The following is a 23,887-nucleotide window of genomic DNA, read 5'->3' on the forward strand; positions in this document are numbered from 1 at the left end:
TTTTGTATGTGTGTGTGTGTGTGTGTGTGTGTGTGTGTGTGTGTGTGTATCACTGCCCTTTACAGTTTTATTATGTATAGTTCCTGTGATGATTTGAAAGGGACTTGGGCAAGTTACCCAGGTATATGATGGGAGTTAAAAGGAATTTTGTACCATCATTCAAATAAGAGATTGGACTGAGAAAGTCGAAGCAACAGCAAGAGACGGCAATAAAAAAGCGTAAGAGTTTCCCTAGGTAACTGACTGGATATAGCTGTCTGGGGACTACATCACAAAAGAACTGAAAATAGCTGCTAGGATTGTAAGTGAAAGAATCTGTCAATATCCTTCCCTCTCCACGTCCCCGACCCCGTGCCCCCAACTATGGTGGGGAAGAAACACCATCACAGCTGAAGACTTGCAGATGGTAACAGAGTAGCAGCTGCTCGGTAAAGAAGCCACATAGCAGGTGACCAGCAGGTGGCAGCAGAGGGCACCTTAGTAGAGACACCCTGCAGGTAGCTGTAAGAAAACCTTGTAAAGGTTAACAGAGTCAATCATGTAGCATTGGAGATTTAAGTTGCCTGGGCCACTAGTATTTGCTAGCCATATGTGTTCTCCATGCGTGTACATCCATCCCTATGTGTTTTCAGGCCAATATTGTCTAGACGTGTGCCCCAAACATAGACTACATGTGTATTCTTTCCTGAAGTAAACTTTATTACTAATAAACTGTGGTAAACTGTGGGAAAGAATACTTCTATTTGTATGTAGGGAAACCCTCCTCATTTATTTTGCTATGCTGTTTTATTAATGTATTTTGTATTTGAACTAATGTGTCATTTCATTGGCCTATTAAAAGTAACCACATGGGGCTGGAGTGTGGAGGGGCAGCCCATGAGATGGCTTTGAGTGGATGCTGATCCACAAAGTGTCATGCCCCTGGAACAGCTTTGTGGGGGCCCATTGTAAGGAGGCCCCTCAGTACTTCATATAAAGAGGAAGTGGCCTAGATGATCTCTAAGGCACTTCTAGCACTAAGATTCTATGTTTCTATGAGTGGTTCTTTAGAGAAGATGACTTAGGTCCTGGAGTTAATAAAGTGTGGTCAGGGTCTCAATTAGGGAATTTTTCCAGGGTGGTATTCATCCAGCAACTACATTTTGTATGGGTTTGAAATGGAATGAGCTTGTGCAGAAAGCTTTGTTGACAGAGAACATGTCCGCTTGGATTCCAAGGCGAGGAGTTAAAATTTTGATGCTGCCCTGTTCTTGTCATATGATCTTGGAGAGTCTCCTGCTCTGTCTGGGTCACAAAGTCTCCCCCTGTCAAATGGTGTGATGTCAGTCCACTATCTCTTAGCTTCTATTTATTTAGTCTATCCTATCACCTCTTCAAGAACACGACAGCAACTGCCAGCCCTGTTCAGAGGACACTTAAAAAGCTCGGTTGCCTTCGGCTGACCAAAAGGAAAGCAATTCTTTGAATCAGAATTAGTCTGGCTAAGGACCCAGCTGTCCTACTCATGCTCCTGCCCAGCCTATGGGTGAGGTTTCTTTGCATGCTTCTTTCTTTTTGTAATTCAGTTTGTTTTCAAAACATGGACCATGTTAGGGTTTCTCCAGAACCGGCTGCAGCAGAAGGAAATGTTATTAAATTTGAGTCCGTTAGAAGGCATGATGTGTGAGGATTAATTCTTTGGGAGTTTTGGCTGCCAAATAAAGACTTTATTGTTGTCATCCCCCCATTTCCTAGATCCCTCCCTCCCTTCTTCCATCCTTCCCTCCCTCTCTCCTTTCCTCCCTCCCTTCTTCCCACCCCCTCCCCTCCCCAATAGGATCTAGAGGAATAGAAACAGGGCAAACACACGCAGAGATCAGAACTTTGAGCAGTCAGGCTCACTGCTCCGAGCTCCACTGAAGGGTGGGGGAGGAAGAGGAGGAGAGACACACTTTCCTGAGATTTATACACAGAGCTAAGAGGAAGGGCGGGTGTGCACAGGTAAGGCCCAACAAGTGGGGAAAGAGGGAACAAGATACGGGTCAGTCTCCCCTCTAGCAAATTTCTTCTCAATCTTTCCAACCTGGTAACCTAAGCTGATACAATCTCTATCTTCTTTTTTCTTCCCTGATTCCTCCTTTCTATCTTGCCTTCATCCCTTCCCCTTCTTTCCTTTTTTCTTTCTTTCTCTCTATTATCTCAAATTTTAGTTTCCCTCATTCCCCCCTTTCAAATTCTCTTCCTCTTTTCTCTCTCCTTCTCACCCTACAATAAGCTATTTGTTTGTTTCAAAAGTAAAACTTTGTTGGCACAGATGTTTTCTGTGAAGCTCAGGGCTCCGTGCAATATTTCTACAAATCAGGTGTTTCCATAGAAACATGGCTAGAGAGCCTGCTTCCCCACACCTTTCACACATTGTCACACATACACACACAGCCACACGCTATACTCTCACCTCCACCCACACAAACACACACAAAGTCACATGTATCCTGTACATCCACTTCAGTTCTCTGATTCCTACACACACACACACACACACACACACACACACACACAGAGTCTTACTCCTGTACACACCCCCACATTCTCTGAGTTTGTCTCACGCTCTCACAAATGTTTCCTAAGCTGTAAAAGCAAAAGAAAGAGAGAGAAGAGAACCTTCCCATTGAAACCTCAGGACAGAGAGAAAGTGAGAGAGTCTTAAGGCTAGGCTGAGCTGCGGGGGATGAGCGGGGTGTCTGATTAGAGAGGAGGAAGGAAAGAAAGCCCCCTGAACCTTCACAATTTCTTGTAATCAGCCTTGACTTTACCTGCCTCTCTTCTCTAAACCACTTTTATTCTGTCGGAAAAGAAAGTGGTATGAATTCCAAGGCATAGCTCACTCCTGAATACCATCATTTCCAGCTCAGAGGAAGGATTAACCTTTTCTTGTCTGGTAATCAGAAAAGGCAGTATTGGTTACTACCACACACCCCACATCCACACTCTTTTTTGACTTTTCTCCTGGTCCAGGTTAGTGAGAAAATCTCAAGGTAGAGAAATAAGAGACCAAGCAGAGAGAGGAGACACCAGAATGAGTAACTGAGGAAGGTACTTCCCCAAAAGCATGGTTTTCCCCTTCCCTGGCCTTAATTAGTGTCACAGTTTCGTGGATTTGGGGGGGATTTCAGGAATCACGGAATCAAAGAGCTGGAAGGGACCCTATAGGCATCTCATCCAACCCCCTCATTTACAGATGAGGAGACCCTGAAACACATTGGAGTCACATTGAGGAGAGAGGCTAATCACTTTACAGGTGAGAAAACCCAGGCCAAGAAAAGTGGTCAGTTGGTCAAAGCAATTCATATCAGAGATGAGATTTGAACCCAGGTTCCCTGGTTCCAAATATATTGCTTTGAAAATGATAGATTATAGCTACACATTTTCTTTAACTTTTAGAGGTTGGTCCACTTGAGGTATCTTAAACAGGGATCTTTTGAGAAGGGACCAGCATAGGCAACCCTTCAGAATGGGGCTCAGAGGAGGAGAAAATGAGAATTGATTGTACGGTTGGTGGGCTGTAGCTAGAGGGAAAAGCTGGGATTTGCCACATGCTTCCTTGCCCACTTCCACTCAAGCATTGACAGCCAGTTGCTTAGGCACAGTAAGCAAGGAAGCCCTCCTAATTTAGCTGCAAAGATTTTGTTTTTCCTCACACCTGCCAATCTTCCCTCCCCCAGCCCCCAGGGGACTGAGAACACAAAGTGGTCCCATCCCTTCCCCTGCTGTTACACAGCTGCACAGAACGGTCCTTGTAATTTACAGATGGTGGTGTATTGAGCACCATATCTTTAGCATTCATGACATGTCCATGCCCATGGGAGTGACCAAGGGAATCCAACCATGCTATGGTAAATACGGGGTGGGAGGTGGGAGAGGGGAAGAACCTATCTACCATTCCTTTAAAAGAGCCATCAAGTGGTAGCTAATGTATCAATGATGTTGGAGATCAGAGAAGGGGTGTCCTGGTAAAAATAGATTGGGAGGGACCTCAAAAGAGCATTGTATTTATTCCCTTGCTTCAGGGTAGGACCGTCCTTTAAACATTAGTAGTATGCAAGAAGTAGTATTAGACTAGGAGACAGAAGACCTAATTTCTCATCCTACCTTAGTTGTGTGACCTTGGGCAAGTCCTTAACACCCTCTGTGTCCTAAACTGTAAAGTGGGAATATGAAGCCCTACCTCCCTGGGCTGTCATATGGATCAAACGAGATTATGTGTGAAAGTGCTTTGAAAATAAAAAGTGCTGTCCCAATGTAACAAGTTGTTATTACTAATGATAACATTAATGGCTAGATCATAATAATAACCACCCATGAGGAAAAAGAATCCAAGGAATTAGTGCTTTGGAATTTTTTGCCAAATTCTTCTGGGTTTTCACAATCTCTTCTGTAGCCTTGAACACTGGGGGGATGGGAAGACAGAACAAGGAAAGTTCTGGAGGGACTGACAGACGAGGAGTGGTTCCCTCTTAGGAGCAGTTTGACCCGGGAGGGCAAAAATGACCCATAGAGAAGATGTCAGGTGGTTAAGTGCTCAGATCACTGTTTCTAAAGCTTCTTCCCAACTTCTCCATCTCTTTATATTAAAAAAACTTACTTTTGGTCCTATGCTCCAGCTCCAAAGCAAACTTGATCCTGTTTACAATTCTCTCTGGCAGGCCCAGGGCAGAGAGAGAAAGTCCAAAAGTCCAAAGTCATGTGAATTTATTTTGTATTTTTTGCTCTGCAACATGTATTTGGAGCTCTATTTGGGGCAGCGAAAGCATTAGCCCCATTTTTAAAAACTGATAAAGCTACAGAAACTCCTCTTGGAATTTGCCCAAGGAATTATAGACTGAAAAGATTTTGAGTTTGAAAGAGGTATCGGAGACCCTGTAGTCTAACTCTTCATTTTACAGAATGATAAACTTTGACCCAGAAAGGGGAAGTGATTTGCCCAGGGTAACATAGCTGCATAGTGTTGGAACTAATACAGGAAGGCAACCTCATGCTTTCCGAGCTAATGGTCTTTCAATTGAACCATGCCACGTCGTTTACCTAGGGGCAAATACTTCCATTCCAATTCAACGAGCCACCATTAAGCACTGTGCTGGGGACACAAAGAAGGGAAGCAGAAAATAAGCATTTATTATGTGCCTACTGTGTGCCAGGCACTGTGCTAAGCCCTTTACAACATTATCTCATTTGATCCTCACAACAACCCAGGGAGATAGTTGCTACTATTATATAGTCAAGGAAACCAAGGCAGATAGAGATGAAGCGGCTTGCCCAGGGTCATACAGTTAGTGAGTGCCCAAGGCCAGATTTGAACTCAGATCTTTCTAACTCCAAGAAGACAAAATGAAAAATGAATCTCTCAAACATTTTAATTCTATGGGATTAAGTTTAGATTCATTTGGATTTGTTTTACCAGTGGAGTGATAGCAAAGCCTCATCAAAGAATATGTCATATTCACGATTATCTCCACACCAGATCCTTCTTCACTCTCCCAGTTCTGGGCAGCTAGGTGGATAGAGTGCCAGCCCTGCAGTCAGGAGGACCTGAGTTCAAATTCAGCCTCAGATACTTATTAGCTGTATAACCCTGGGCAACTCGCTTTTTAACCCTATTTGCTTCAATTCTTCATCTGTAAAATGAGTTGAAGTTCTAATTCACAAACCCCTTTAGTATGTTTGCCAAGAAAACCCCTAATGGGGTCCCAGAGAGTCAGACATGACTAAAACAACTTAGCAACATAGTAGACTGATGAAAAAAGGCAAAGATGGTACACTAATCAAATATGCAAATGATACAAAAATGATACAAAAAATCAGATTCACAAGTATAAGGTAGGGAAGGTACAGGTGGACAGTAGACTTCATGTAGAGGACTGTACTCAGTTCTGGGCCATACCATGTAAGGAGGACATTTATTAAGTTAGAGAGTGGACATATTAGATGATTGCTTTTCTAGTGTATTATCATTGGGATTCTTTTGGTGGATTTTAGGGATTGGACTAGATGGTCACTGAGGTCCCTTCCAATTCTCAGATTCTGTAATCTTGTGATTGGGGTATGGGAAAATGAAATGGGGGCATTGCTGCTGGAGGTTGATTGCCATAGGCTGAGTAGACGAGTGGACCTCAGAGATAGTCAAAAAACTGTCCATCTTGCCAGACATTCTTTCTCATGGTTACTTTAGAAAAGAGGGTGAAAGGACCAGGGTGGTTTCAATACACATTTGGGCAATTAGGCTTGGAATAGAGACTCTGGGACTGAAAAGAGAGGCAAAAGGTCATTCGGATCTCCTCTGGGGCAGGCTTCCTGGATGGAGAGAAGCTGGCCATTCTCCACTAGAGAGAGAGGAGCTGGGTGTGTTAAGCAATGTGTTGTAGACGGATTTTAACTTGACAATGATATAAGTTATGTTCAGGCGTATGAATAAACAACATGGTATAAAGATAGCCTTAATCCCTGTACTAACCTCAATTTCAACAACCCAGCCTGGATTTCAATACTAATGCCAGCCTCAACATTAACTCAAACCATAACCTTAATCCTAATGCCAAAAGTAAGGTCAAATCCCAGTCCCAACCTAAAACCCACTCAACTGGAATCCAAGTGAACCTTGGGCAAGTCACTTCCTCTAAGGTCCCTCCCAGCTCCAGACTGACTTCTGTGATTCTTTGATCCTGTGATTCTTCAGCATTAAGAAAATTGGGGGCCCAGAGTTAAGCAACTTTCCCTGAGTCTTAAGCATATGCATAAGTGTTAGGACAGCCTCCAACCCCGGTCTTCTGACTTCAAGACCATTGCTTTTTCTACCATGCTGCCTTCAAAACAAACAAGAAACTGCCCTCCCCCCTACCATAACCTTATCTCAAACCCATCACCAGCCTTAATCCAAACCCTGTCACCCTAGCCCTGACCCAAGCAGCTAGACAAGGTCAAGTAGGAAAGAGATTCCCCCCAATCCCAAGGCTTTGGATTCAGGAACTCTCTAAAGGGAAGCGATTCAGCATTTGTCAGACCCCTCTTGTGTTAGAAGTTTTGCTAAGTGTTTCACAAATATTATTTCATTTGATCCTTGAAACGACCCTGAGAGGAAGGTGCTGTGATTGCTATTTTACAGATGAGGAAACTGAGGCAGAGATTAAGTGACTTGGCCAGGGTCACAGAGCTAGGAAGTTTCTGAAGCCATATCTGAACTCAAATCTTCCTGACTAGGGGGTCCAGTGCTCTAACCACTGTGCCACTTAACTGCCTAGCTGCTTTGGCTTTGACAGCTGTCACTGCAAACTTCTTTTATGGGGTTAGTGTTTTCTCTGGAGGTACCCTTTCTTTCCACAAATTTCCACTCAGTATGGATTCTCAAGGAGCTTACAATCAGATTGAATGCATACAGATAGAAATACATAATAGTGAGCAGGGTAAGATGGGGCAAAGGAGACAGACAAGGTGGGGTGGGTCACTTTCAACTCAGGCAGGGGCTCTTTACCTGGGGTCCACAGATAGATTTCAGGGGAATCCATGACCTTAGATGAGAGAAAAAGAATTACAGCTTTATTGTCCACTAATCTCTAACGGAAATTTAGCATTTTCTTAAATTATGAATGTGGGTAACAAATATCATTCTGAGTCCATGGGCTTCATCGGACATGGAACACAGTAGACTAAGTACTTGTTGACTGAAACAAAGAAGGTTAACATCTCCTGAGCTAGGGAAACAGGGAAGATTTTATGGTGGCGGTGACAGTGAACTGAGCATTGAAAGAAGATTTCAATAAATGGAGAATAGGAAGTGTGTTCCAGGTAGGGAGAATCATCTGCACAGATGCAGAGAGGTGGGAGAATGAAGAGGGAGACCAAGGAACAGCTAACAGTCCAGTCTGACTGCGTCTTGCATTACGCAAAGGGGAAGATAAGGCTGAGAGATGAGCCAAGCCAAGAAGCATTTGTTAAGTGATTGCAGTGTAGCAGACACTACCAAGTGCTGGAAATTGGTGCTTGTATTTGTAATATAAGAAGAAGGAAATATAGTCCCTGCCCTCAAGGAGCTCATACTCTAGTGGGGGAAGACCACAAGTAAAAAGGGGAGGTGTAGGGAATGGTAGGAGTCCAGAGAGCAGCCAAAATGGGACACGGTTTGCCTGGATGCTGTTGTTTAGCCAATTATTCACATTTGACTATTCAGGACCCTATATAGGGTTTTCGTGGCAAATGATATTGGAGTGGTTTGCCATTCCCCTCTGCAGTTCATTTTGCAGATGAGGAACTGAAGCAAACAGGGTTGAGTTACTTACCCAGGATTACACAGCTAATAAGGATCTGAGGCTGGATTTGAACTCAGTTCCTCCTGACTGCAGTGCTGGTATTCTATCCCTCTAGCTGCTCTTGGATCTGGGGTTTGCTTGGATACTCCCCTTAAATGGAGTTTCTGGGAGTAGTCATCCAATCAGAGAGGGAGCCACAGGGGAGGAAAGTACTTCCAAAGCATAGAAAAAAAGGCATTGTAAGCATACTGAGGGAGTCATTGAATGCCAGGCTAAGGAGGCTGAAGTTCATTCTATAGGCAATATGGAGCCACTGAAGATGTTTGGGTAGCTAATGTAGTGACAGGGTCAGATTTGTCTGGGCAATAAATTCTCCATTGCCTATAAGATACTCCACTGAAATCCTTCTCTTTCTTTAAAGCTCAGCTCAAAGGCTCCCTATTCCACGAAGCCTCCCCTGACCAGCCCAGCTGAAAGTGGATCCTTTTCTCCTTAGGTTTTCCTAAAGCATTTGGTCCATTTCTTTTCCACTTGTCTCGCAAATCTCCATTAGATTCCAAGCCCCTTAAGGGCAGGGATTGCACCATTTGCAATTTTTGTAATGTCCAACACCTGGTGCGGTTCCAGCAGCTAGTTAAATGTTGTTTGAATTGAATTGAGAGAGTGAAAGTAGCCATTAAAGCTGCTAAATGTAAACACACACAACAAAACCAATGTTCAGTGAATTGGGTCTGATGAAAAGAATGACAACAAGCATCAACAAGCATCTATTGAGTACTTAGTGTATGCAGAGCCCTATAGGAAGCACAGGGTGAGACAGCAATAAAAAAAGGAAACGTGCTCTTGGTCTCCAGAAAGCTTATCCTCTGGACTGGAGGTTCTTAATCTTTTTTGCATGGACTAAACCCTTGGGCAGTCCGGTGAAGTCTACAGAACCCTTCTCAGAATAAAGTTCTTAAATGAATAAATAAAATACCTAGGATCATAAAGAAAATCAATTCTATCGATAAGGACATGTGCTTTCCCCGCCCCTTCCAAGTTCACAGAACCCCTGAAATCTATCCATGGATCCTAAGATAAGAAGCTCTGATCGGGCAACACAAACGGGAGCTTTTTAGTCCTAGGGCGAAGGTTTCTGGTTGTCAGGGACCTCTCATTAGCATCCAAGACTTATGACATTGCCTCAGCAATGTCTGTACGGTCAGATATTCCCCTTCTAGAGCCAAGCTGGAGAAGGAAGGGGCGGTGACCTGTCAGAAAAGCCTCAGGAGGGAGCAGTTTATCCTGAGCAAAATCAACAGAAATAATGGGCCTAATGGGGCCTGAGGGGATGGGAGAAAGGAAGAGGATAAACTCTTAGGTTCCTGTGGTTAAGAGCAGCTTTTCCCTCTGTGAGGCATCGAATTAGCTCAGGGGGACTTAGGAACCCCCTGGAGTATGGCGACAGAAGGAGAAGGATTATAAAGAAAGGGCCTGGGACAGGGAAAATCTGGGGCGCCATCCAAATGCCCTAGAGGCTGGCTAAAGACTGGTGGCATTGGGAGAAAGAGATAGCTAGGATGCCATAGCGTTGACATAAAGCTTCGAAGGACCCACCTGCTGTGTGAGGATTGGTTAAAGGTTAGTGTTGAGAAGACTCAGGAAGGAGAAGAATTTCAAGGGTGGGAGAAGGGAATAGACTTTCCTCCTTGGCCCCAGAAAGCAGAACTAGAAGGAATGAGAAGAAGGTTGAAGAGGTCGATAACCGGAGGGCTCTCCAAATGGGGAATGGGATGCCTTGGCACGCTGCGGGTTTCCATTCAGGGGAGGTTTTTAAGGAGAGGGTGGTTGAATGCTCTTCAGAGTTTTGTCAGAAGAATTCTTCTTTAGGGATGGGTTAGGTCAGATGACTTTGGAGGTCTCATCCAAATCGGAGATTCTATATTTCTGTAAGAGGGTCCAATAGTTCAGTAGCACCGGGCTGTGGTCCATCAGGGAAAAGAGTAATGAAAACCTCCCCCCAGACTGGTGCTGGGCTTTGGGGGAAGTGCTGGCCTCCTTTCTGCCTCAGAGCTGAGATGAAGTTGTGGCAGGGTCCCAGGAAGGCTGGGAGCTTCTGGATGTTAAACACAGGTATTAGAGAAGATTTCAAGGTTTGCTTTGAATAAGGCAGCAACTTACATAGAACTGTGAATTTGGGATCATCCATTTGGAGTTGGAAGGAGCTTTCAAAGCCATCAGGTCCATCCCTCTCACTTTATAGAAGAGAAAACTGAAGCACAGAGAGGGTACATGACTTGCCCAGGGTCACACAGCTGGTGGCACAGTTTAGATGCAGGTTTTCCTGACTCTGAGTCCAGGGTCCTACTATCCAAAAAGGTTAAATTCTCAACCTTTTTGTGCAATAGACCCTTTTGGCAATCTGGTAAAACCTATGGATTCCTTCTCATAATAATATTTTTAAATGCATAAAATAAAGTACATAGGATTACAAAGGAAACCAATTCTATTGAAATGCAATTATCCAATTTTTTAAAAGCAAGTTCATGGACCCCCAGGTTAAAAATGTATGCACTAAAGCAAGCTTTAGCCACATTAATCCTACCAATCTCTTTATGTTACAAATAAGGAACTGATTCCCAGAGAGAAGAAATTACTTGCCTATGGTCACAAGGCCACCTGTGGACCTGGGATTCCCCTCCTAGTTCCCATCCTTCCGATCCAATCAATATTAGGACTGGTCAGACGAGGAGCTGCTGAGAGGTTGTCAGAACTGGAAGGGAACGTTTAGGCCTTCAGAGATGAAATGACAGACCCAGGGTCACATTGCTGGTTAATTCTAGAGGGGAGACAAGAATCCATAGGTTTCCTGATCCCCAGGCCATTGATTTTCTTACTACTCCACTTAAGAGCTCCAGATCCTGAAGCTACTATGGCTAATCCTTCCTTAAGTATCATCTGTTGCAGTCGGTTCAGTTTTGTGTATGTCTGTATGTTTTGCCATAATCTTAGAATTACACCAATAATAATTGACATTTAAATAGTGCTTTAGAGTTTACAGAGAACCTTATGTACATTTATCTCATTTAAGCCGTACATGGCAGCTATTCATAGGGGGATGGATTTAGAGCTAGAAGGGATTTTTGAAGTTATCTAATTCAAGCTCTTCCTGACCAGTGAGAGCCAGAGAAGTTAAGTGATTTCCTCCTAGCCACACAGCTGGTAAGAGTCAGTACCCAGTACTAGAAGAGACTGAGGGATCCTCTAGTGCAAACCCCTCATTTTAGAAAGAAGGAATTGGAGGGTTAGAGTAGGGAGGGGATTTGCCCAAAGTTACATGAAGAGTTAATGCTTTGATTGGTATCTAGAAATTAGTGAAAAAAACTTTGGTGGCAAGAGGATGGAGGGGAAGTAAGGAGGTAGCCATGGATGCCAGGGACTCCTTGGTGGGGAAAGCCCTTTAAAAGAAGATGAAGAATCATCTTGGAATCCCGAATGAGCCCCCTTCCTCTTGCCCAGGCATGGTGTGCATGTTCATGGGCATGTATGTATGTGGGAGAATGCATATATGCCTCTCTGGGCACGTGTGTGTTTATGTGTGTGAGAAGGGTGAGCCAATACACGTGGTTATGTAATGCGAGAGGATGTGACCCTAGCCTTGGAAGCTGGGCAGTGGAGATCTGTAGTCACTCTGCAAGTGGCCAGTCTTTCCTCTGATTGGAACCAGCTGGAAGGCGTGCTACAGAGAAGGGGTGGAGGAAGAACGACCAGATGGAAGCCGAGGAGAGAAAATAAGAGGAGTAGAGAGGAGAGAGGGAGAGGAAGAGGTGGGAGGGGGAGTGAACAAAAGACAGTGGGACACAGAGAAGAAACAGACAGATGAGACAGAGAGGGGGAGAGAGAGAGAGAGAGAGAGAGAGAGAGAGAGAGAGAGAGAGAGAGAGAGAGAGAGAGAGAGAGAAGGAGGAGAAAGGGAAGGGAAGAGAAGGGGAAAAGAGAAAAGAGGCAAGAGGTGCTTTTTGGGAAAAGTACACTGTTAGCAGTTATCACCATGACCAAGAATGAGTTGGAGACTCACACAAGTCTGTCCCCACTTTGATCTTTTTTTTTTAATTCTTTTTTTTTCAATTAACAGGCATTAATTTCTTCTCCCTCCCCCATCTACCCCTCTGGGGAAAAAAGAAAGAAAAACAAAATCCTTGTAACAAATGTGCATAGTCAAGTAAAGCAAATTCCCAAACACCTGAGTTGTCTGTAACTCTAAGGCAAAGCAGAGGCTTTCCACTATACCCTGTGACTTCTCGGGGACCACAGCATGCTTAGGAGGCTTTTGAGAAATCTGGCACAAGTAATTCAACTCTTTCCAGGGAGCAGCTAGATGGTGCAGTGGAGAGAGAACTAGGCCTGGAATCAGGAGGATTCATCTTCTTGAATTCAAATCTGACCTCAGACACTTACCTTGTGTGTGTGTGTGTGTGTGTGTGTGTGTGTGTGTGTGAGAGAGAGAGAGAGAGAGAGAGAGAGAGAGAGAGAGAGAGAGAGAGAGACAGAGAGACAGAGACAGAGAGACAGAGACCCTAGGCAAGTCACTTAACCCTGCTTGCCTCAGTTTCCTCATTTGTAAAATGAGCTGGAGAAGGAAATGGTAAACCACTCCAGTATTTTTGCCAAAAAAACCCCAAATGGGGTAGGACACAAAGAGTAGGACACAACTGAAATGACTGAACAACAACGATTGGGGAGTGAGGAAGGAGAGGCAGATCTGGATTTGAAATAGGACTCCTTACTGAGGAGAGATGCTCCAGTGTCTGTGCAAAGAAGCCAAATGGAGTGGAGCATGGAGTGGGGCTGACGGCAGGTAACTGGGGAGATGTTCTTCATGTCCCTTCCCAGCCACCTCACTGATGCTGGGAAAACTTCTCAACTCAGGAAGGGAGAAGAGAGGAAGGAGTGAGGCTTGGAAGGCCTTGCTGTTTTACCAGTGGCCTCATCCTTATTGATATTTCCCCACCGTCAGTTGGACAGAAGCCACTGGGTGCTCTCTGGGGGGTCGTCTGGGCATTCAGATGCAGCTGCCAGCTGGCAGAGGCCTGCTGAGGGCTGGCAGCACTCCTCTTCCCTCATCTGTGGGGCCCCTTTCTCCTTCTCTACCACTGCAGCCATCACCAGAACTGGGTAGCCCAGAAGTCCATCTTGTGGAGGGAGCCAGTTTGCCAAGTGTATGTAAGCTGCCTCATAGGACCAGCCATGGGGGCAGGGGTGGAGTGGGGAGTGATGAAGAGGGATGGTCTGCTTTCATGGGTAAGTTCTTCTTTGGGTTAGGTTTGGCCCCCCAGAGCAGACACCAGTTCCTGGCTCTACTACCCAGTTCGCTGAGGTGTCCCACTTGGTCCCTTCCTGCAGGGATCATCTGCTGCTCTATTACTAAGTTCTCCAGGGCCCAGGAAAGGGGAAGGAGGAGTTTGGAGAAAAGGCTTCACTGTGGTATGGGGGGAGCGTGGAGGTGGCAGGCCTGTTGGGAAAGTTAGAGGACTGTCGTCAGTGCTGATGGAGACAAACCTAGGTCACCTAATCTTTGAAACAGACAGCCCCTCTTCCCTGTATCTCCCATCTTGTGAGGCAGTCAGCACTCCTAAGGCCTTCCCCAGCACTCCTAAAACCTTCCCCTCTGTTAGTCCTCTTCTAATGAAGGCTACTTGGCCACTTTCTTCTAACTCTTCTATCTGCTCCAGATCAACTTCAGGGCTTAACCAGGAGGGAAAATGCCCTGGAGGAGAGGTAGGGCAGTAATCAATTGCCAGGGGAAGGCAGTTCACTCCCCTGGAGGGCTTGTAACTATCATTCTGCCTCACTGCGGGCTAGTCTGAAAGGTTGGCAAAACCAACCCAGTTCAATCCAAAGAAGCATGGATAAGGCACTGTGCTTGACTCTGAGGTTATTAAGACAAAACAAAAAAATATCCCCTCCACTTACATCCTAGTGGGTGGATATAATACGCAAGTTGATAAGGATAAATACCATGATGAGAGGAGAAAACATGGCTAGTCAGACACATAATTGTGCTCATTTCTGATTGGCATCATGTGTCAACTACCTGACTTCCTTTTTCTCTTTCTCTTGGAGTGTTTGACAACTTAGATGCGATGTGACCCTCAGGAGGTCCCTGAGAGAATCCCAGTGGTTAGGGAGGGGTAGAAAGCAGGGCTAGGAATCCCAGAATCTCCAGGCTAGCAAAACACTCAACTTGTCTCTCTCTCTGACTTTAGACAGCACTGCTCCACCCCGAACAGGGGCCCCCCATTGGTGGAGTAAGACTCTCCACTTCTCAGTCTCCTGTGCCAATGTTCTCCCACTGCCGATGGCCAGAAAGTTCTTCCTGACATCTGCCTTCAGTCTCTCCTTCTATGGTAGCCCATGTTCTTCTTTTCTTAGTAGAGGTGGATTGCCACAATCCCAGGTCAGAAAGATTGAAAGGGCCTTTTCTATCTCACATCTTTCTGTTTGTTTTTCCAAGGAACACGATGTCTGAGGGAAATTCTGAGTCTGTATGCTACAGGCAAAGACTGGGGCTGTGTGAGCCAAGTGGGAGGGGAGCAGGAGGAGCAGCCCAGAGCTGCACTGAGCAGGGCTGTGGATGGTTAGATGCCTATGGTACCTTTTCACCAAGCAGCTCCTGAAAGAGAAAGTTACCTCTGTTCTCCAGGTCTCAGCTGCTTCATCTGTAAAAGGAAGTGGTTCACCTAGTCCACCTTTTATGTCACCAACCCCTTGGTAATCTATTGTCATGGACTCAGAAGGTTTTTAGATGCATAACATAAAATACATAGAAGTAGAAAGGAAACTAAAGATTAGTGAAAATAAAGATGTCATTTTTTTCTCGTTGAAGTTCACAGAACCCCTTGAAATCTATCCACTTACCCACTGGGGTCCATGAATCCCAGTTAACAACCTTTGAGCTGGATGATCTCTAAGGTGTCTACCAGCTCTAATACCTAGTGATTCATACTATACCACTACCCTTCTCTTACTGAGGTTGGGAGGGAGAGACATTTTTTTTTTCTTTCACAGATGGGCAGATGAAAGGTTAGACAATGTTTTTGCAACCTTGGAGCGGAGCTGAGACTCCTGATTCCTAATGGTCTAGTCACCGACCTCCCCGGAGTGACTCAGGCATGTTCCCAAGAGGCCAAGGACACTGAGCAGAGTATCCAGGGACTTAGGCCCTCTCTCTTCCTTCTCTTCTGGAGAAAATAGAGAAAACACAGGTTCTCCACCCACCCCTGTCTCTGCCCTGGGCCAGGATTTCACTATGAGTCCTCTCCTATTGTCTTTTGGGGAATCCCAGTTACAGAGTTGGCCATTTTCTTTGTCAAGGTGCCTTAGTCTAATCTATTTCATATTCTAATAAGCCTCCTATATCTCCCTACTGCAGGTGAATGCTCTGGACCATGAAGCCCTCTCTCTGCTGGGCCCTCCTTCTCCTCTTCATCTTGTTCTCGGGAGCCCATAGCCAAGACAGGCCCCCCAGAAGGCGACCTAAACCCGGGTCCAGACCCAAGCCTACACCCAGAGTCCCTCCTCCATACAGACCTGGTCTTGAAGAGCCCACTGAACCCACAGACCTGCCTCCTCCCCTCCCTCCAGGACCCCCATCGATCTTTCCTGATTGCCCTAGAGAATGCTACTGCCCCCCAGACTTCCCATCAGCCCTTTACTGCGACAGCCGCAACTTGCGAAAGGTACCAGTCATCCCATCCCGAATTCACTATCTCTACCTTCAGAACAATTTCATCACGGATCTCCCCATAGAGTCCTTCAAGAACGCCACTGGCCTGAGGTGGGTCAACCTTGACAACAACCGTATCCGCAAGATAGACCAGAAGGTGTTGGAGAAGCTGGAGAGTTTGGTCTTCCTCTACATGGAGAAGAATCAGCTCCAAGAGGTCCCCATGGCCCTGCCCCGAAACCTGGAGCAGCTAAGGCTGAGCCAGAACCAAATCAACAAAATCCCTCCAGGTGCCTTTAGCAAGCTGGAGAACCTGGTGCTCTTGGATCTGCACCACAACAAGCTCAGTGATGGGGTCTTCAAGCCTGACACCTTCCAGGGCCTCAAGAACCTCATGCAGCTCAACCTCGCTCACAACATTCTGAGGAAGATGCCCCCCAAGGTCCCCACAGCCATCCACCAGCTCTTCCTGGACAGCAACAACATCGAGAACATCCCCAACGGCTACTTCAAGGGCTTCCCCAACCTCTCCTTTATCCGACTCAACTACAATCAGTTGTCTGACAAGGGGCTCCCCAAGAACTCTTTCAACATCTCCAACCTGTTGGTCCTCCACTTGTCTCACAACAAGCTCAGCAATGTGCCGGCCATCAACAACCGGCTGGAACACCTGTACCTCAACAACAATGAGATTCAGAGTGAGTAACGGATGCCACGAGGGGAATGGATGTGAGTGAGGAGGGGAGTTAGACCATAAACATTTATCAGAGGCCTATGACGGTCCAGGCTCTGTGCTGAGGCAGGCAGCAACAATTTGTTAAGGACCTACTGTGTGTCAGGTACTGTGCTAAGGCAGGGAGGTGACAAGAATTTATTAAGCGCTTTCAATATGTCAAGCAGTGTATGCTGGGCTCTGGGCCAAATATAAAGAAAGGGAGGGAGGGAGAGAGAGAGTGGCAGAGAGACAGAGAGATGGAGAGAGACAGATGGAGACAGAGAGGCAGAGACAGAGAGACAAAGAGAGAGAAAAGAAAAGGAGAAAAGAGGAGGGGAGAGAGAGAGAAGAGAAAAGGAGAAGGAGGAGAAAGAGAGAGAGGTAGAGACAGACAGAGACAGAGAGAAGAAAAGAAAAGAGACACACAGAGAGAAAAGAGGAGGAGAGAGATACACAGAGAAAGAGATAAAGAGAGATAAAAGAGAAAAGGAGGAGGAGAGAGGGAGGAGAGACAGAGAGAGAGAGAGAGAGAGAGAGAGAGAGAGAGAGAGAGAGAGAGAGAGAGTGTTACTTTTTAAGTACAAAATAGAGGATGAAAGCCAGAAGTTTGTCTGAGAAAGAACTAGGAGTTTTACTGGATTACAAGCTCCATATAAATCAGCCATGTGATCCTGGATGGCATTAAGAGAGACACAGTGTCCCAGACTAGGGAGGTGATAGTCCTATCATGCTCATTCCTAGTCAAACTATATCTTGAGTATTGTGTTCAATCTGGGCACCACATTTTAGAAAGCACATTGATAAGATGGAGAATATCCAAAAGAGAATCAGGATGGTAAAGGGCCTTGAGATCATGTAGTATGAAAATTAGTTGGAGAAACTAAGAATGCTTAGCCTTGGAGATGAAAAGATTTGAGCCAGGGAGAATAGCTGTCTTTAAGTGTGTGTAGGGCTGCCATAAGAAAGATGGATTGCACTTGCTCTGCATAGAGGACAGAGCTAGGAGCAATATGGGCAGAAGGTACAAAGAAACAAATTTAGGCTGGATGTCAAGAAAAACTTAACAGAGCTGCCTACAAGTGGAAGCAGCTTCTTTGGGAGACAGTGGGCTCTCCCCTACTGTGTCTGGACCACCACTTACTGCTGTTAGTTGTAGGGATTCTTGTTCAGGTGCAGGTTGGCCTAGATGGTCACCTAGAGTCTATGATGCTATACCAGTGGTCAGATGGTGGCTCTCATTTGCATGGTTGTTTTAAGGTTCACAGTGTTGCCTTATACCACTCCCGTGAGCTAGATAGCTCAGGAGCTACAATCCCTGCTTTACTGTGGAGGTAACTGAGAGTCAGAGGACTTAACATGACTTGACCAAAGTGATGGGTAGTAATTGGCCAGGCTGGAGTTTGAAACCAACGTCTTCCAACTCCAAGATCAGTGCTTTTTTCACTACACCACAGACGCCTCACTAAACTACAGCTGCCTCTCCAAGGATGACCCAGGGGAAAGAGAACAATTTTTCCCATTCAGGAATTCTGCGTAGATGGCTGCTTCTTTCCCATGCTCTATAGGGGTGCAGTTGAGTATTTTTTTCCGAGTGTGGGGTAACATTAAAAGAAAAAAACAATAGAATGACTACTTCATGCCAGTCATTAAGACAATTTGTTTTTTAAAAAAGTCCCTGCCCTCTAGGAACTTACATTCTATTGAGAAACAATAGAACATACGTACATAATAAAGTGTGTATGCAGTATCCTTTCTGGAGTCACTTCCCTAACAGAATCCTAATAGTCACAGTTCTCAGAAAATATCAGATCACTTATCTTGGCATCCTAGGGGTAGCTCTGAGGTGTTGTAGCTTCAAACGCTGAAGTTTTGAGCCCCCACTAGTGTGGTCTCCATTCTCAATCTGATAATTGAACTCCATTAACTTTTGGAAAAGGGATTTATAGAGAAGATATAGCAAGAAGGGGACAGCTAAGTGGTGCAGTGGATGGAGTGCTGGTCCTGAAATCAGGAAAACTCAGCTTTCTGAGTTCAAATCTGGCCTCAGACACTTACTAGTGTGACCCTGCACAATCACTTAACTCTGTTTGCCTCAGTTTCATCATCTGTGAAATGAGCTGGAGAAGGAAATGCCAAACCATTCCAGTATCTTTGCCAAGAAAACCCTAAATGAGGTCACGGAGAGTCAGACATGACTGAAAAGAACTGATCAACAACAGCAGTAGCAAGAAGAATTGGTGCAAAAACATTCTCCTATAAGTTACTCGTTTCTCCTTGCACTCCTAAGGAACCTGGGAGAGTGGGCTCAAACTTGAGTACAAGGGTAGTGAGTTCCATGTGAAGAGAACATGTGTGGCAAAGGAGCACTTCACAAGTTCTGGCACTAGAAGTCTTTTTTCCCATTTGTGGAGTTCTTACAGAGTTCCCCTTTGATGCAGCTATCTGTTGGGCTTCAATGCCTTTCTAAAGTCCATAGCCAGCATTGTCATTTCAAGGAGGCATAGTTCCTGAAGCTGCCACTTTTTACTCTCTGTCTGCTGGTGTTTCCTTTGTTGTCAACAACTACAGCTCTGGTAGCCACTGCATGTGCCTCTAGTCACTAGTGGGACCTTTTATGGCACCTCTGGGTCTTTCAGATTCACCAGGTCACCTAGTCATTCCCATATCAGAATACTCATTCACCTAAGATCAGAAAATAACAACCACAAAAGAAATAGAGACACTACATGTTTACAGATGCATCAGAGACATGTGGAACATAGGGCATTCCTTCTTCCCCTCACCCACCAGCTCAAAACAGTTCTCCTTATGCCAAGTCACCAAGAAAAGAAGAGACTGGTGGATCAGTGGTTTATAACTTTTATATGCACACTCAGTCCTGTCTGAGCCCCTCCTGAGTTATCTCTTCTACTGGCTCCACAGCCAATTAGCGGACTTTTCATCATCACACAGTACTAGCCCCTTAGTCATTCACAACCACAAGTAGGCTTACCAATGTTTCTACATGGTTGTTTAAACTGAAACCAGAGAATATCTGCCCATGATTCAAGGACTAGAATAAGGCAAGACACATCTGCCTATGCTTCAAAAACTGGCCCTTATTACACTGTATGGTCACTCCACCTTTGCTACCTATACAAAGTTAATACAAAGTAATGGGGGGTATACTAGCAACTTGGGGGATCAAGAGAGGCTTCAATCACATAGGAGGCAGCAAAATGACTTTGATGGGAGATAGAGGTTCCCAGAAACAGAGGTGAGTACAGGGCATTCCATCCCGCCTGGCACAGTCTGCATAAAGATGCTGAGATGGGGCAGGGAATGTTGTGTATGGGGAAGAGCATTTAGGCCAGTTTGACTGGAACTAGAATGGAGAAGGGAAGGGGGATGGCCATAAGCATTTATGTAGTGCCTACTGTTTGCCAGGCACTGTACTTAGCATTTTTGTGACTGTTGTTTTCTACAAATATGTCATTTGATCACGGTCCCCATCCTAGTTCAGATCCTCATCACCCCTTGTCCTGAATATTGCAATAGCCTCTTAATTGATTTCCCTCCCTTCGGTCTCTCCCCTTTTTCATCCCTTCTTCCACATAGCTACAAAATTAATATTCCTAAAGCACAGGTCTGACCATGTCACTCCCATGACTAGAAAGCTTAGTGGCCACTTACTGCCTCTAAGATAAGATAGAAACTTCTTTGTATGAGGAGTTTATATTTAAAGTCAATATGGCTCCAACCTATCTTTCCAGACTGATCTCGCTTACTTCTCCTCATGCACTCTACCTTCTGGCCAAACTGGCTTATTTGCCATCCCTCATACGCACATTTCATCTCCCTCTTCTGTGTCTTTGCATGGGCTGTGCTCCGTGCCTGGAATGCCCTCCCTCCTTACTTCTGCCTCATAGAATCCCTAGCTTCCTTCGAGGCACGCTTGGATGCTAGCCCCTACAGGATGCCTTTCCTCATCTCCCTAGTTATTGGTACTCTCTGCCCCCTCCCCAATGCATTGTATTGACTTTCCATCCATTTTGTATAATACTTTTGTATTACGTGTTGCTTTCTTGTTGCATCACGTGTTGCTTTTCTCCCTGCGAAATGCAAGCAGCTTGACAGCAGGGGCTATTTTGCTTCTGTCTCTGCACCCCCAGCACAACTAGCCCGGTGCCTCCCCTATGGTAGATGCTCCATTAATGCTTGTTGAACCGAATTGAAAGTAACGACTCAGTCCTGCCAAGGGCATCAACACCCTCTCCTAATCCGAGGCTGTCTCGAGGCAGCTTGTGAAAACGAGGACAGAAAGAGTCTCGGTACTGCTGTTCAAGCTGGCCCATTATGCTACAATCCCAGAGCCAAGAGGATTGGAGCCAGGAGAGCAGATGAAACAATCTCTTGGCCAAACCGGGAGGACCTTAGGGTCTGTTCTTTCCCAGATGGTTTTCCTTATGTGTTTATCCTCGTGTTCTGTGTTGTGTCCCTCAAGGAAGTCCATCCACTGGATTATGCTCTAAGTTGTGCAAAGTCCAAGGCCCAGAGAACACCAAGGGATTGTATGACTACTTGTGTCATAAAGTCAGCTATAGGAGTATCCATGATGCATCTACTTAGTCTTGTGGCAGCTGGGTGGCAGAGTGGATAGAGGGCTGCGCCTGGAGTCAGGAATGCTTGAGTTTAAATCCAGTCTCAGATGCTTCCTAACTGATTCTGGGCAAGTCACTTAACCTTTGTCTGCCTCAGTTTCCTTATCTGTAAAATGGAGATAATGATCATATAATATAATAATAACAATAGCACCTATCTCAGGGCTACTGTGAGGACCAAATGAGATAATATTTATAAAGCTCTTAGCATAGTGCCTGGCACATAGTAGGTGCTTAATAGATGCTTATTCCATCCCCCCCTTGTCTTTTCTCTCTAGTGTGCCCATATCAGAAGGCATAATACCCTTGCAGTAACATAAGCACTCCGTGAAGTCTTCTCCCTCCCTCCTCCCCACCCCCCATGTCTCAGTGGGGACTAAACAATGCAAAGCTCTGGGGAACAATTGTAACAGATAGGTGGTAGCTGATAGGATTATAGTCTGTGTTCATACCCTGTACAGGTTACACTCCCAGCTTTCCTTCAGCAATGACTCCATCGAAGCCAAGCCTATGATTGTATCTCCACCTACATTCCTGGTACAATGTGGCAGAGATAGTGACTTTCTTTGGGCATTGTCATCAGATCTGATAGACTTGAATCCAAGTTCTTCCCTTAGAACAGGCAGTGGTGATATTCATCATTGGGAAATTAGAAGAGGTTGTATTGACGGGGCAGCTATGTGAGACTGCCTTGGACAGAGAATCCCTTTTTTGCTGTTGTTCAGTCCTTTTCTTCACCAATTTATTTGGGGTTTTCTTGGCAAAGATACTGGAGTGGTTTGCCATTTCCCCCTCCAGCTCATTTTACAGATGAGGAAACTGAGGCAAGCAGGGTTAAATGATCTGGCCAGGATCACATAGCTAATGTCTGAGGTCAATTGGAACTCAGGTCTTCCTGACTCCAAGCCCAGCCCTCTATCCACTGCACAGCTCAGGTGCCACCCCTACCGAAGAACTTTCCTCATCTCTATAGTTATTACTGCTCTCCTCTCCTCCTCCTCCTCCAAATGCAGTATATTTACTTGCGTACATTCTGTATAGGGAAATTCTTTAATGCTTTTTTACATTTGGAAAACCTCATAAGAAGCAGGGTGCTGCAGATTCATCGTGAGGCACATGCTGAGATCCAAGACTGTTACCCATGTCATCAATGATTCCTAGGAATCAGCACTATATCCCCTCTCATCTGGACTATTGAAATAGCCTCTTAACTGATCTCCTTAGCTTCAGTCTCTCCCCTTCTAATCCATCCTCCACAGAGCTACAAAATTAATACTCCTAAAGCACAGATCTCACCATGTCACTGCCATGATTAGAAAGCTTAAGTGGCCACTTATTGCCTCTAGGATAAGATATAAACTTCTCTCTATGAGGAGTTTCCATAAAAGGTCTCACTGGTGACTAGAGGCAGTACGTGACTCCCAGAGTTATAGTTGTTGATAGCGAAAGAAATACTGAGAGAGCTCTTTAGAAGGAGTTATATGGAGATCTCTAAAACTAATTGTCAAGGCACCCCATTTCAGATAGCCTGATGGGTCTGATGCACGGGCATGATGCTCATGCAGGTGAATGAATGGAAGAGGAAGCAAGCTCTGAATTGATGGGAGTAGGCAGAAGGAGCTATGGACGAACAAGCAAGAAAATCCTGAACCCATGTAGCTGAGGGTCAGCCATCAGTGCCAAGCTTCTCAGAAGTAGTGATACCAAGGTCAGCATGGCTTGTCTTTCAGAGGCAATGTCCCTGATCACCTAACTTTGTATTGCTGTCAGATCTAGGGTTAGGACCAAGAGAAGGGAATCCTAGGAAAAGTAGGAAAGAATTGGGATTAGTCTTATGAGTGGAACAGAGATTTCAGTACCTCTGGGTGTGACTCTACTAAGCCCATTATAACTCATATTTTTAGTGTGATGCCCTTGTCATCTGGCCTGAGAGCACCTAAGTCTAGAAACCACAGCAATGCACCTCTCCTAGACTGGGCTCACTGTAATGACAGTATGCATCTCATCCCCAGAACTCTACCAGATTGATAAGAACCCAATTACATAGGGTAGTGTGCCACATGACTCCAAGAGTTAAGGGAAGCTCCCAGGGAGGAAAGAGGGGACCAACATTCTCTTGCCTGTCTGCAGGTTGGACCAAGAAGTCTTTAGTACTTAGAAAGAAAGAAGGGATTCAGAAATAAAACAATTCCTGAATGTAGAGACTACCCAAAGAAAAGATATTCATTTCTGTTAGCAGAACCTTGAAGATACAAAGCAGGCAAAGAGGATGATTTGAATTGTCCTTAGCACTGCCCGGTCATTAGAATTACCAGCTTTTCCAGCAAGAAATTACCAGCCCCCTCCAACCCCCCCGCCAAAAAAGAGGAGGTAGACTGCCAGAGAAGGGCATACTTAGGTACACCATATGCAAACTAACTAGCTGAGATTAAGGCAGTGGTCTGGCAACTGTCTTATATGGTAGGGAAGGCAACCTACCCACCTCAGACAGGAGAATAAGAAGGGGATGGGCCTTAGAGGTGAGCTCTGTTACTACAACCAGAAGGGAAGG

At 45.3% G+C, this 23,887-nt stretch overlaps 1 protein-coding gene across 1 annotated transcript in view; it reads left to right on the plus strand.

Annotated features, from left to right (window-relative positions):
• Positions 1-1,846: 1,846 nt before the first annotated feature.
• The window catches only part of LOC118846047 (proline and arginine rich end leucine rich repeat protein), a 30,346-nt gene continuing 8,305 nt past the window's right edge, over positions 1,847-23,887 (plus strand). The window contains exons 1-2 of the mRNA XM_036754211.1: positions 1,847-1,980; positions 15,688-16,679. Of these exons, the coding sequence (XP_036610106.1) occupies positions 15,692-16,679 (988 nt within the window). The 5' untranslated portion in view covers positions 1,847-1,980; positions 15,688-15,691. The remainder of the gene's footprint in view (positions 1,981-15,687; positions 16,680-23,887) is intronic.

The sequence above is a fragment of the Trichosurus vulpecula genome, chromosome 4 (genome assembly GCF_011100635.1).
Source record: "Trichosurus vulpecula isolate mTriVul1 chromosome 4, mTriVul1.pri, whole genome shotgun sequence".
NCBI lineage: Eukaryota > Metazoa > Chordata > Mammalia > Diprotodontia > Phalangeridae > Trichosurus > Trichosurus vulpecula.